The sequence below is a fragment of the Catharus ustulatus genome, chromosome 5, assembly GCF_009819885.2.
Source record: "Catharus ustulatus isolate bCatUst1 chromosome 5, bCatUst1.pri.v2, whole genome shotgun sequence".
NCBI classification, from domain to species: domain Eukaryota; kingdom Metazoa; phylum Chordata; class Aves; order Passeriformes; family Turdidae; genus Catharus; species Catharus ustulatus.
The window spans coordinates 49,562,410-49,576,109 of NC_046225.1; the positions used below are offsets into that span (position 1 = coordinate 49,562,410).

The 13,700-nt window shown below is 36.4% G+C and overlaps 1 protein-coding gene across 1 annotated transcript in view; it reads left to right on the forward strand.

Moving 5' to 3' along the window:
- Positions 1-13,700, forward strand: part of CORIN (corin, serine peptidase) — a 129,027-nt gene that overhangs the window by 106,973 nt on the left and 8,354 nt on the right. The window contains exons 17-19 of the mRNA XM_033060864.1: positions 8,936-9,058; positions 10,111-10,117; positions 11,779-11,827. Of these exons, the coding sequence (XP_032916755.1) occupies positions 8,936-9,058; positions 10,111-10,117; positions 11,779-11,827 (179 nt within the window). The remainder of the gene's footprint in view (positions 1-8,935; positions 9,059-10,110; positions 10,118-11,778; positions 11,828-13,700) is intronic.

The window sequence follows — 13,700 nt, forward strand, 5'->3', positions numbered from 1 at the left end:
GGAATGTGTTGTGTGATGCATGATGCAGCATCATATAAAGCCACAAGTTCCAAGCACTGTCTGAAAGGCTTTGGACTAATAATGGCTGGTGCTCAAGTTATGCAACATGCATTCTTAGCAATTCTTATGCTTTCCACAAGTACAAAAAATATTAAATTTATTTGTTTGTAATGCTAAGAGCTTAATGGGAATTCTCAAGTCTTAGGTTTTGTAGTTTACAAGCAGATGGGACGGTCTTGTCACCTGTCTGCCTCTGTGTCAGGACATATAAATTAATTCAGAGACTCCTGACTGAGTCCCAAATTTCATTACAGTGAATTTAAATGCAGTCTCTGGCAATTAGTTTTCTGTTAAGACAGGCAGAAAACAGAACAGCAGTCAGTCTCACATCTGTCCTGTTGTGTTCTAGAGGCTATGCTGCTGAGGATGGGTGTGCTATGGAGGTTCAGAACATCATGTTGGAAGAATGTGTTTTGTCATGATGTTCAGTTGAAGACACACACTTCCATATACTTGGAAGTCCACATTCTTTGTTGATGAAATGGTGATCATAAAAGCATGGTCTGCTCAGCTCTGGAATTTGATAAAGGCAGTAGTGGAGTTGTTGTGTCATTCTGTGAGAATATTCAAGAGCTTGTACTGAGCAGACTAAAGGGAAATTTTACTTCACCCACTTGTTCCGGTCTAGTATTAGTGTAAAATGGCAGCTGTCTACCAAGTTACTTGTTTTTAAAAATCCACTGTTATCTCTTTCTGTGACTGCTGCTCCTTTTCTTGGAGGCTGTGTCACTGGTGGTCCACTGAAACCAGCAGCTCCTTCTCTTCCTCTCCTCTGCTCTAGCATCTGCTGTGTGTGTATTTATGAAAGGGACAGGCAAGTCTGTTGTTGCTGCCTGGCCTTTTATCTTTCCTGGTACATTTTCATTCAATGTCTTTGATATAAAGATCTTGAATATTTGACAACTGAGCAGTCAAGCTGCTGGATGAAAAATCTCTTGTTTTTGTATGATCTAATTTGTTTTTTTAATTACTCTGTAACAGTTTCTGCAAGACAAATAATGGAAGCTCAGCTTAATGTTTTATTTGCTTAAAGATTCTGACAGAAACAATACCCAGAATCTTTCTGTCATACCCACATAATAAATTTGAACTTCTGAATGAGACTTCATTTTCTCTAAGGATAAACATGACATTTAGTGAAACAAATTCCATGCCAAAGAGGAAGTATTTGAACTCATTAATTCAATCTAGATTTCTATACCCATTCAACAGAATGTAACATACTCTTAACCTACTTTGAATCTATTAATGTTTTCCATGGCCACATTGTTCTATTAATGCTGTAGAAGATGTAGAAAGACAGCATTTTTTTTTTACATTTAATTTAATTTTTTAAGAATGGCAACTAATAATTCGTTACTGAAATTTACTGAAAATAGAGCTATGGTAGATGTGGAAGTCTGTTCTAGTCAATTGGAGCAATAATAAACCAGTGTTAAAATATGTAGACTTTATTCAGCGTATTAGAGTCATGCTAGATTAATATCTGATAGGTTATTCTCGTCTTTCATGTACATATTTAGTTTAAAATACAATTATTTGGATAAGGCTGTTTTTGAAGAAATTCCAACCTTATAATTCCCGATGAATTGTGACAGTTTCTTCAAATAGTCATTAAGCATATTGTCAGTCCCCTCATATAACACTTTCTAGTTCCATGATTGGATATTTTCTTTATTTTTTTTTTAAGTGATAATTGTTATTCATGATGTTATTATCTCAAACATCCTTGGAGCTATCTGAATGTGCTTCTGGATAATTGGCTATAGGTGGCCATACTTGACCTCCAGAGGTCCCTTCCAAGCCCAACCATTCTGTGATCGACTAAAAGAAAGTACAAGAATACTACCAAACAAGGAAATGTTCTTATTCTAATTGATCACAAATTTTTTTCAAATTATTTTATGCCATAACTTGTACATTATAAACCTACTGCCCCCTTTTTACTTTCTTTTTTTTTATCCAGGGCCTTCCAGATTCAAATTTACTCCATTTAACACTAAACAGATATTAAATCTCTCTGCACTGAAAATTTATTCTGAAATCTGCAAGTTGAAGTGCTTTGTTTTTTTTTTTTTTTAACTTATATATCAAAATTGAAATAGTGTAGGTATTAGACTAGACATAAGGAATAAACTTTTCACAATGAGGGTGGTGAAACACTGGAACAGGTTACCCAGAGACATGGTAGACACCCTATTCCTGGAATATTCAAGGTCAGGTAGGATGGGACTCTGAGCAACCTATTCTGTAATTTAATGACATGACCAAAGACCTTGAGAGGGGCAAGGACTGCAGTGTCTTTTATCAGACAAGCTTTCAGGCAAATAGGTCTGCCTTCAGCTTTGCTCTTCCTGCTATGTAATTTAGGAAAGTCTTATGTGACCTCCGCACCATCTCCTCAACTCTTAAGCATCCTAATGAAAGACATCCTCTGCATATAAACCCTGTATCATTAAATAGACAGCAATCCTTTCAAAGGTAACCTTAGCTCATGAAATGATGTCAGCATTGACTTTAGATACAAAAAGTAAGCTCAAAAATTTAAAAATGCCTATGAGACTATGACTCTCAAGTTCTGTTTGAGATGAGAGAAGCAGAAATTAGTAATAAAAGAATAAATATGTTACATGTCTTGGAAAAACAGGCATAAATTACACTATGGGAACATTTCTTAGTGAATAATAATTCTGTAAGGGATGATGTTGAACAAAGAAACAAGTGAATTTTTTTCAAATTCGGTAGATAGTTTCATTACAGTGGTAAAAGGTTGAAAAATCAAGTTATTTTTTCAAATCTTTGAAATTAAACAACTAAAATTATGTTTAAAATTTTTTTTCTCTGAAATACATCCTTTGTATTTTTAAAATGAAAAACTAATTGACTTTAAATGAAGGACTTTACATTATTGAAGTTGAATTAATACTTCCAGATAAGAAAATCTAGATTTTAATTGAAACTTTAACTCTAAATGCTCTAATCTGGTCTTTTAAGTTTAGCTGAGAAATTATACGGCTTGAGCGGGGTGAGGAGCAGAAAAGGCTTTGACTCTGGGTAAGGAAAAATGAAATCAGCCCTCTGTTAATCAACACTGTGTTCTGCACACATCTGAAACACAGCCCCATACTAGCTGTGAAGAAAATTAACTCTATCCCAAGCAAAACCAGCTTGCAGAGATAGAGCAAGCAGTTTTTTTAAATCAATATGAGTCAACTCATCCTTCATAGATTTGACTAGTTTATGAGCTTGAGCTAGGAAATAGGACTGAGGGATTTTGAAACCTGAAAGTATCACAGTGTTTACCAACCTTCTACCAAAAAATTTTAAGAATAATTTAATCATATGTGTTTATTTCTTCTATCAATGCAGTGAACACTTTGAATTTTATTTTCTATGTTTCAATATGTTTTCACTTAAAAATTTCAGATATCTCTGATTTTAATGCTGTTAAAATCAAGGTTTTGATCTTTTAGTCCATATTCTATGGCACAGCTGTGGCTTTAGAGAATTCTGCTGAAGACAAGAAGCATTCTAACCAGTATGTACTGACAGGAAACAGACGCTGTTCAGCTCTGAAATAGACCTAATTTGTTTTAAATTAGTGCCCATATGCACTTCTGGCCTAACTCAAGGCTTGCTTTCTCAAACCTGCTGTCACCATGAGCCCTACAAGAATGGAATTACAGAAACTAAACTGATGTGTGACACTGTTACTTGGAAGCAAGAAGTAATCCAGCTTATGAATTATACTTTATTCTAAACATGCAATTTAAAAAGCAAAGCAAGAAAAACCCCAAAACAAAATCACAAAGGAACCTAAGGAAATCATAATATGTTACTAAGATAGCAAAGACTTAAGAAAGAGGGTTAGAGTAAGAAATTAATGGGTAATAAACTGCTCTTCAAAGTAGCTAGTTTTGTTGAAATGATCAAAGAGCATTTAATATTTATGGCCCTGGTGGGTCTCCATTATGGGTGACTCTAGTGATAGCCACAGGTTTGAGAAGTTGTAGAGAATGGAGGAAACTGGTATGTCCTCTTTCATTAAAAAGGATAAAAGAATGAGATACAAAGATTAACAATCTACTTGCCTGGCTTGAATTACCAACAAATTACAGAAGTATACGGACTTAATGAACCGACAGAATGTATTTATCAGTAACAAATCACGTCACAGTCCCTTTATTTATTCCTTCAAATACCAGAAACCCTGTGGATGGGGAAAAACCTGCAGATGTGATATACTTTTAACCTTTACACTATGTGAAATGACTTCTGAAATAACTAAAGAGCTATGAACAGAGATTAAATTATATGGGAATGCTGGTGATTCATTGTCAAACCTTAAAGATGTATTGGTGGGGGGATAGACACATGTCAGTGTGTCTGGGAGGATACAGTGGTATTGTGAGTCATTCAGATGATAGAGTGGAGAGCAGGCCTGACAATTTCTCATTCAGCATTAAGCTGGGAGGATGTGAAAGCATTTTGGAGGACAGGATTAAAATTTAAAAAATGCTTGACAAGCTGGCGAAATGGCCTGAATTAACCAAGAATGTTTATGTGCAATCACTTTGTGGTGTTCAGTTTGTGTTAGATTTGGACTAAATGAGAATTTGTCAGCAAAAAATAACCAGAGACCTAGAAAGCATGGTCTATGAAGAAATGTTAGAAACTCTGTTTGGTCAGTCATGGGGGAGGAGTTATAGGAACCTTGAAATACGTAGAAGGTTGGGAATAAACTGCTCTCCATTTCCGATGGAAAAAAGGCAGAATAATGAGCCTAAATAACAAGCAGGAAAAATTAGAATAAGCATTACTTTAAAAAATTGCTTGAATATATTGACTGTAAATGCTGAGGATTCTTCATCATTAAAGTTATGTACAAACAGGAGGAACAAAATCTGCCAGAGAAAATTTAGATGTGATTGATCTTATTTTGAATTAGAGGAATGGATCAGGTAGCCTGATGAGATTTCTTTTGGCTGAATTTCTGATAGTTAACATTTTAGTGAAAGAAAGTCTCATGGAAGAACTTTTTCATTTCAGTTCTTAAAAGCAGTGCAGAGGACCTAATGAAAATTTGTGTGAAAGTCACACTTGTCTTATACCACTAAACTTGGTATTTCTATCACTTCAAATGAGGAGAAAAAAGAGAAGAAAAAAGTCATAAAACATTGCTGTTTGTCATGCATCTATTGTAAACTTTAATATGGAACTTTCCAGTCTTAGAGAAATCCATAGACTGAGACTACAGGAACCTAAAAATTTATTCATTGTGTGCTATGTTTGAGCAGTTTGAGCTTAAAAGGCATAGTGTTGATTCTTCTGGATATGAAGATTTACTGCAGATATTAGACACATGAGAAAATCAAATTTTTATGGTCTGTTCAGACTTTTAGAACCACGTGGGTTTTAAAATAATAGTTGAGTATGCAAATAATTTCATCCAAATAGCACTATGCAGTCTTATAAAGTCATGTGGTGCACCTAGGATTTATTAATTTATTGTGAAAGTCTGGTCAAAATATCACCACTCAAAAGGTGTGAATTATTGTTACCATGGTATGAATGCCTTAAGTTTGCAGATATCATTAATAAACTTCCTAAGTAATGTAGGTGTTTCAGATATCTACATACAGGTACTTGGTTGGACTTTGATGATTTTGGAGCTCTTTCCAACCTAATTTCTGTGATTCTGTGATTCAGTGACTGTAATGTTCTGTAATGTTAAAATATGCTCTGGTGTGTGAAAAGTCTGTTCTAGTAACTGCTGGCCTTCTTTAAGATCCATCTCTTCATCATAGGCTCTGGTCACTACAGTGTGTTTGTGCTGTGCAAAAGAATCATAAAATCCTCACTGTCACAGGCATTTAGAGAACATGTAGTACTTCTCCAGCTTGAAGCAGACCTATTGCCAGATGGGATCAGTTTCAACCACTGCTCTGTTTAGCCAAGTCTCAAAAGTTTTGATGGATAGGGCTCTCTGTTCCAGGGCTGCTTCACCTTCCTAATGAAAAAGTATTTCCTTTACATGTGCTGTGAGTCCAAAGCTATAGGCTTAGGCCATTTCCCCATGTTTTACCATGGAGCACTATTGAGAAAAATTTGTTACAGTCATGTTTTAACTTCTCTTAAGTACTTGCAGGTTGCTATTGAATTGTCCTTCGCTTCCTCTTCACAAGAGTAAGCAAGTTCAGTACCCTCAATCCCTCCTTATAAGTCAGTGCCAGAGGCCCCTCAAAAATTTGAAAGCCATTTGCATGATGCTTTCCAGTTTCTAAATACTATCTTAAACTGATGTACCTCAAAACTGCACACTGCATTCCAATATGTATGGTTTCAGTCAACAAATACTGTTTCAATTTTGCTTTTTGCCAGTACAGGTAATAATTACAAGCACTAATTTAAAATCCACACCAAGTTTCTGAGCAAAGCAGTTATAGTATTCAAACCAAAGGGGGAAACAGAAAACTACAGAGAAGTGAAAGAGCCTTTTGAAAGCATTTCGTTAAAAAAGTCTTTGTTTGTTTGGCCTGAAATTTTGAAAGATACTGCAACTTCAGCAGGCTCCTAAACTAAAAAACAGGCAGGAGAGCTGATTTTGAACTTGAAGATGTAGCTTGATATCTAGAAGTAATTAGCAATATAATCTTGTTGTCTTAGAAACTCAGAAGAAAATGTGTGTTACAGCTCCAAGAGGGACCAAGTAGAACCTGCTGCCTGCTGTTTTTTTGGAGCACAGGGTGGGGCTGGCTAAAATGGGTACCCACTGCTCCACCTCCCTCCTTTTCTCTGAGTGATTTACAGCCCCTGGTGTAATGTGGACTCCTGGTCCAGCAGCCTCTCTGAAAGTCTCACACTTAGAAACTCTCACCAGCCTCAATCTTTACTTCTAAGATTTTTAGCTCATGTTCTCTCACTCTCTAGCAATTCTGAGAATGCTCAGGTCTCCACACAAATGTTTTTAACCATTGTCTCCAGCTTTCTTCATATAGAAATGAGGCTCTTTGTTCCCCTTCATTCTATTTCTCATGAAATAGATTAAAGGAGGCAAGTGGCAGCCCTTGCCTATCTAAAAGAAAATCTTTTATAAACACTATCAAGGGGGGAACATAAATGTTTGTAGAAGCCATTCTAAAGATATAAATTATCCTGGTTTCCAGTGTTTTATCAAGCTGTGACCACCAAAGAAAAATGGTATAGATAGGATCTTTTTTTTGCTAAGTAAAATAATTATAAAATTTCATGCAGGTGTGTTTTATATGTAGTTACCTTGATTTAGAAGTACATATCTCCTTAATTCTGATTATAGCATCACTGTAAACTGTAATTCAGAACTTCAGGTTTCATCAAAACAATCAGGTACAATACAGTTTTGGATTCATCAAATGATATTCGCAACATTTTTGCACATTTTGAGTTACATATTTTATAGATCAGACAGTGTTTTTGTTCATAAAACTATCACTACACCAGCTATGAAATGGTGAACACCATTGTTCAGAGATCATAAGGCAGAATGCCATCATTAGAAAAAGGTTTGCATATGTTTGGTAGGAAAAAGGGTGGGAAATATGGAAGAGAGGAGATCTTTATCTGTATGCTAAAAGCAGGCCCTGAGAAAGAAAACTCCTTTTTCAGAGCACATATACCAGCACATTCTGGTTACGTAGATCATGGAATTATATTTACTTAATATGCCCAGAGAAGGTTCTGGAAAATAAGTCATGTAACAGGCAAGGTCCAGGGCTGTGACCTCAAAGTTTGGTTTATTCTGCCAGCTGTGTTGAAAATATTTCCATATGGTCACACTGACAACTTTACCATATAATAGAATTCTTTGATCTCTGCAATCCAGTGGGCTAAAGAATGTTGATGTTTTGTAAAGATTTTTAAAAAAAGAAATATAGAAGTATCGATAAAAAAAAGAAGTATCGAGAATTTGGCTTAAAGACAAACTAAAATCCTGGCTGGCGTTACCAGGCAGTATCGTGAGAGATTGGGTTCAGAGACCAATTTAAGGATACGTCACAGTTTTTCTGAAATGCTCTCTTCCATGAATTCTCTTTTCCATGAATCAGGAGTTAGAATTTGGCCTTTGACTGGTGTTTGGGAGAGCACTGTGTGAAAGTCCTTGTCATTGACAGGGATTGATGGCTAGTCATGAATGTTTCTGTGCTCAAAAGCTTCATGACAAAGTAAAGTAATTTAGAAATGCTCTATTTTTTCCCATTGGCAGTCAAGGGAGAATAAAATAGCAATTTCTTGAGTCTATCTGGCAATAACTAGACTGAGGAAGTGGATATATTAACATATCTCCTGGTAAACCTTTCTAACCATCATATACTTGTTAGGTTGCTGCAGAAGAATGGGTTGACGTTGTCACCAGTAATTTATTCTGTTTCAGAAAGCAGGCAGCTTGGACTTAGAGATACTCTCAGGTCTTATTAACAAGACCTAGACTGCTCTTTACTGTTCAATTTTAATGGATTTCCAATGACAGGAATAAAAACAAAAATTCCTGTTACCTCTTTTACATACAAAGATCTGGGTTTTTTTCATATTTTGGGAAGCCAAGAAACTGTTGAAACAGTATCAATGTGTGCATTACAGTAAATGCCACCAGCAAGTTCTTGCTGTTCCTGATTCCAATTCTGCTTCTTGTTGGGAAATACAACATGACTGTCGTAGTTTGGCTGGCCTAGCTTCTTGGGGTGATTTCATTCTCCTAACTGTGTATTTGCCAGCGGCTTTGCCATATCATTCAGACATGTATCTTTAAAGTAAACAGGTATGTTAGGGCCTCCTCACCTTTGTAACTCTAACACAGAAATCTACCAGAAGTTCCATCAATGTCTTTCATTTATTTCAGAGGACCATCCAAAACAGAAATTGTAATAGAGAATGATCAGATGCAGGACCACAAATGGCTGAATCTGCACTCAGACTGGAAGAATAAGAATGCATCCACTTTACATGCACTTCTAGTGAATGGGTAAGTAACAGGTAAAAAGAGACCTATTTCACTGCTGTGGGTTGTCACTTATCAATGCAGGATGACAAACTCTTTGGTGAGCTCATTTTTTCTATGGTACCCATGTATAAATACCAGCATATGGTCATGTAAGTTGTTAAGATACGGTCTACAATTATTTTAGTGTCTAAAACCACTGCAGTCTCTTTTGAGACTATTTTGTGAATCCTTGGGGGCCCATTCTGGTAGAATAAGAGCATTTGAGTGATACAGAGGTGATGGCCTTGAAGCACCTGGACCAAACAGCTTTGTTAAATCTTTGCTGAACAAGAAAGTTGAGCAAGTACTATATAGCAAAATCTGCAGCAACATCTTACCATCCTCTGCAACCCATGTAGGTCTGGATTCATTAATTTGGGGCAACCACAGCTTCTTCAGTAGAGGTTATATCCACTTAAAGTAGGTTTCCATAGATATGGCTTCAGATGATGGTATATTCCTTTTAATTAACCCAACTAAGCAGGAGAAGCCAGTATCTCGTGGCTGAAACATTCAAAGTGTGACTTTGAAGAACCAGTAAACTAGAAATCCAGGGCAAAACTGGGAGAACCACCTAATCGCCATTGGCAACTGCATTCTTCAAAAGAGCAGATTAATGGTTTCCCTATTCTCTTTGAAATTCACAAGAGCTTGTCAGAACATCTTTCTTCCATAGAAAATCCTTCTGTTTCACAAGAAAAGAATGTCTTGGGTAACTGCAGAGATACAATATGTGTGAAGACAAAAATCTGAGGAAGGAAATATCTTTACTTTTGCTTGGGTCCATTATTTTCTATACTCAAAAGTTGTACCTAGTGGCAGAATACTAAAAAGATTGTGCCTGCAGGCAGCTGAGTTTGCTTTCTAACATCTCAATTTTGAACTTTTTTTTGTTTTACATTAGTATTTTCCCCATCCCTTTACATTAATTTATAGTTCTTCATCTAGAAGGACAGTGCTTGAATGATGCCTGATACTTGAAAGTTGTCTTTTTAACTCTTTGATTTTCCTTTCTCACTGTTTTTTTCCTCTAGCCTAACAGTATCTAAATGCTTTTCTCCAGATTAATACAAGAATAAACACCTTGGGTTGTGACCAGATGCAAAAGCAGATCCACAATCATATTCTGTTCAGTCACTAAAGTGCAAAGCAGAAATTTCAAAGTACTTTTTGACATTTTTGAAAGAGGTCTGCTAGGAAACGTATGAAGTAATGGATCTGGAGCCTCTGTGTTACAAATTCTAGTCACAAAAGATGTATTTTTGCCCAAAGTGCAAGTTAAGGAGGAAAAAACATCAGTAATGAAGGATTATTGTTAAATCTATTGCGTTAATGAAAGTTACATGTAGGAGATAAATGTTCCACTCCCCCCTGATTCAGAAAGTTGATAACAAGAAGTGAGAAGCTAGGTGTATTCATCTGGATCAACTGCAACATGTAAAAGGTTTGTGCTGTGGAGTATATATGTTTAATGGAGGTTGCCAGGCTTCTGGACTAATGGGATCTTGGCCAAGAAACTAACAAATACATCACTATTTCATAAGGTTTTGATGGGAGGGAACAGCAGGCAATGCACACTTAAAAGCTCTTTAGACCTGGCTGCATGGTAAGTCAAAGAAACAAGTGTAAAAACATGAGCATAACTGATCTCATTTATATTCTGTGTATTTTCTTTGTCTGTCAAAATTGTACACAAAATATTATTTCCTGAAATTGGTTGTCTATTTCTTACTATCTCAAAAAAAAAATAAAATTATATGAACTGGGTTTTCAGGAAGAGAAATAGACTGATTTTCACAGTCTGTGAATGAGGTATATGCAATGTAAGGGACAAAGGTTTGGTTAAATTTCAGATTCAAGCTGACCTGCTGGGCTGGCTGACACTGTTGTTTGACCCACATTAGTGTGTATGACTAACATGAAATGCAGCTCTTTTTAGGTGATTGAAGTTTTAAACATACTACCTACCTGCTGGGATTAATAGTCTGCAAAGGATTACCTGGCAAAGAAATTACCTGTGTATCCAGCCCAATGTAACTCTGCACCTGCCTCAGAAAAGCATGTATACAGTGGGAATGAAAAGATTGTGGAAATAAAAAGGCAGTCAGCTAGCTGTGCAACAGTGCTTGCCGATTTAACTGTGTTTTCTCCTCTCTTGACAAAAAAATTCAATTCTTCACTCTCTTATCTGAAGATTTTGCAACAGAAATTATAAATTTTTGTGGTTATAATACCTACTTATGCAGACATTCTTGGATTCTTTTAAAATAACCAACTCTAAGGGCATGAAAGATCATGTTATCAAACGCATTTCAAAGGAAATCCTGTCCTTTGACTGTAAGGAAGAGGAGGCTGGCAATCTGTGCTTTTCAGGTGCTGTAAATAAGAACTTGATGGACTGTGCATCCCAGCTGACCTCAGAGCTGGATCCATGACCAGGGAGCGAGGCAGTCTGCGAAAATGTGTAACACCTACTCATGAAACGTATTGTAAAGCTGATCTAATATTTTGAATTATCTTCAGGCAGATGCTGAAAACCATGGATGATCTGGCATAAGAAGCTCCTTGTGTTCCTTTTCACAGTTTGAGGGAATTTTAACAGCTGGATTACAGCAATGAATACAATATCTGTGCTGATTTTCAAATTATCAACATTAATCAATTAATGAGATTTTCCACTCATGTTTTGTTTCAATATTTAGACAGACGTGCAAAGCAGAAGCAAAGTGGCTCTCTTTTGCACTAAAGAAGGTAAGAGAGAAGTGCTTATAAAATAGATGTTTACACATTGTGTTAAATCACTTTAAAAAATGCAGATGTTTAGTGTGGATTCATTCTGATTTTTTTACTAAACCTCTACAACATCCAATTTTTGCACTGGGTTTATTCTTCCCTACTCATTTTTTATCAGCTTTTCTTATATTTTGACTAGGATGCTGTGTGTTAAGGTACCACAAAAGGAATTTTGTCAGCAGTTAGGTTTCAAAAATTTGACAAAATTTGATAAAACTCCCTGCTGAAAATATCCTTAACCAGCAGAGTGGTTAGCAGACTGTCTGCTTGGGAGTTGAAGTTGTGATCTGTTTGTTAAGTTCAAGGGGACAGAAGAACCTGAAGTAGAAAGTTACGGACTGAGTCTGTTGGCACAGTAGGTTGTGTAATTTTAAGTGGTTTGAAAATGCAGAAATTCTTCATCTGTGATGAAACCATGTTCTACAGATCAAGGACAGCTTTGCTGAAGAACACTTGAACTACAAAGTAGCTTGAGTCAGGGAAAAGGAATTACAAGACAGGAGAAAAAATTGGGAAACTAATCAAAACATTTGCTACTTGTCTGAGGAAGGAAAAAACTCAAACGAGCTTTCAAAAAGCTTGTTGAAGGTATTTTGTTCTGATACATGTTGCTTACTCTATGAAGTTATATGAATGCAGTAAGAATTATAAGGTTGAATACCATTGCTCCAGTTTATTTCTCAAGCACTAAATTCTCAGATACATTCAATGGCAGTATATCTTCCCTTGGGATGCCTAGTTGCAGAAATTGGTGGTGTTCCTTTATTTCTCTAAGTTAGACTGAGTATAAACAGAATAAAGTATGAACAGGATAACAAGACTGGCATCTTTCAAATCCAGAAAATAAAGTTAATCAAAAGTGAAGGGTTATTTTAGAGTAGTAACTGGCAGTTGGTAATCTGGTGTAATTTTTAGTGGAAGTGGCTTGTAAAGTGTAATGGACAAAGTACTAGAGTGTCTTCAGATCTTTAAATATTCTCCCTTAGTAATTTCTGCAGGCAAAGTGAGCTTTCTGCTGTGTAGTTGAGTAAATAGCATGACATTAACTTCACACTGACTTGAGAAAAACCTTATTATTGCTGAGCAGATTTTCCAGATGCAATTCTTCTGGATAATACAAAGTGGGCCAAACACGTTGCTATCTAGAAGGAATAAGACTTGAGGAAACCTCCGAGCAAAAGGAAGTCAAGATTCCAAACGTACCTTAGTTAATATTTCAGGGTGATCCAGGCAAAATTAATAACCAGAGAGCAAATCCTTTGATACAAAGGAATGCAAGAAGTGTCTGTCCTGGTTTGGAGGACAGGTGTCGGCTATGAAAGGCAGGAGACTCTCTTTGAAATGGAGAATATAAATGCCCTCTCTCCAAATTATTATAATTTTGAAATTGAGGGGCTCTCAGGCAAAGATATGGGAAATAGGAATCACAGTAATTTACTATGAAAATTAAAATAGAAATACAGTATTACAAAGAACAAACCCAAACCACTGGCAGAGTTAGAATACAACCTGACACCCCATCAGCCAGGGTGTTGGTAGCAGTCCATTAAAGGGTGGCTGCAGTCCTCCTGGAGTGACAGATGTGGTTCAGTTGAAACAGTGATTCTGTAGAAAGTGCAGTTTTCCTCCAAAGGTCCAGTGATGATGTAGGGTCTGGTTTTCCTCTGGAATCCAGTGGTAAAAGGCTGCTCTGATGTTCCAAATTTCAGTTTTTATCTAGGTAGGAAAGGCTTGACTCCTTCCCCTGGGTGGAGCATCTCCCAATGGGATGAAGTAATTTTATCAGTCATGCAGTGGGACTCAATGGCCCATTAGCAGACTATAATTCTTG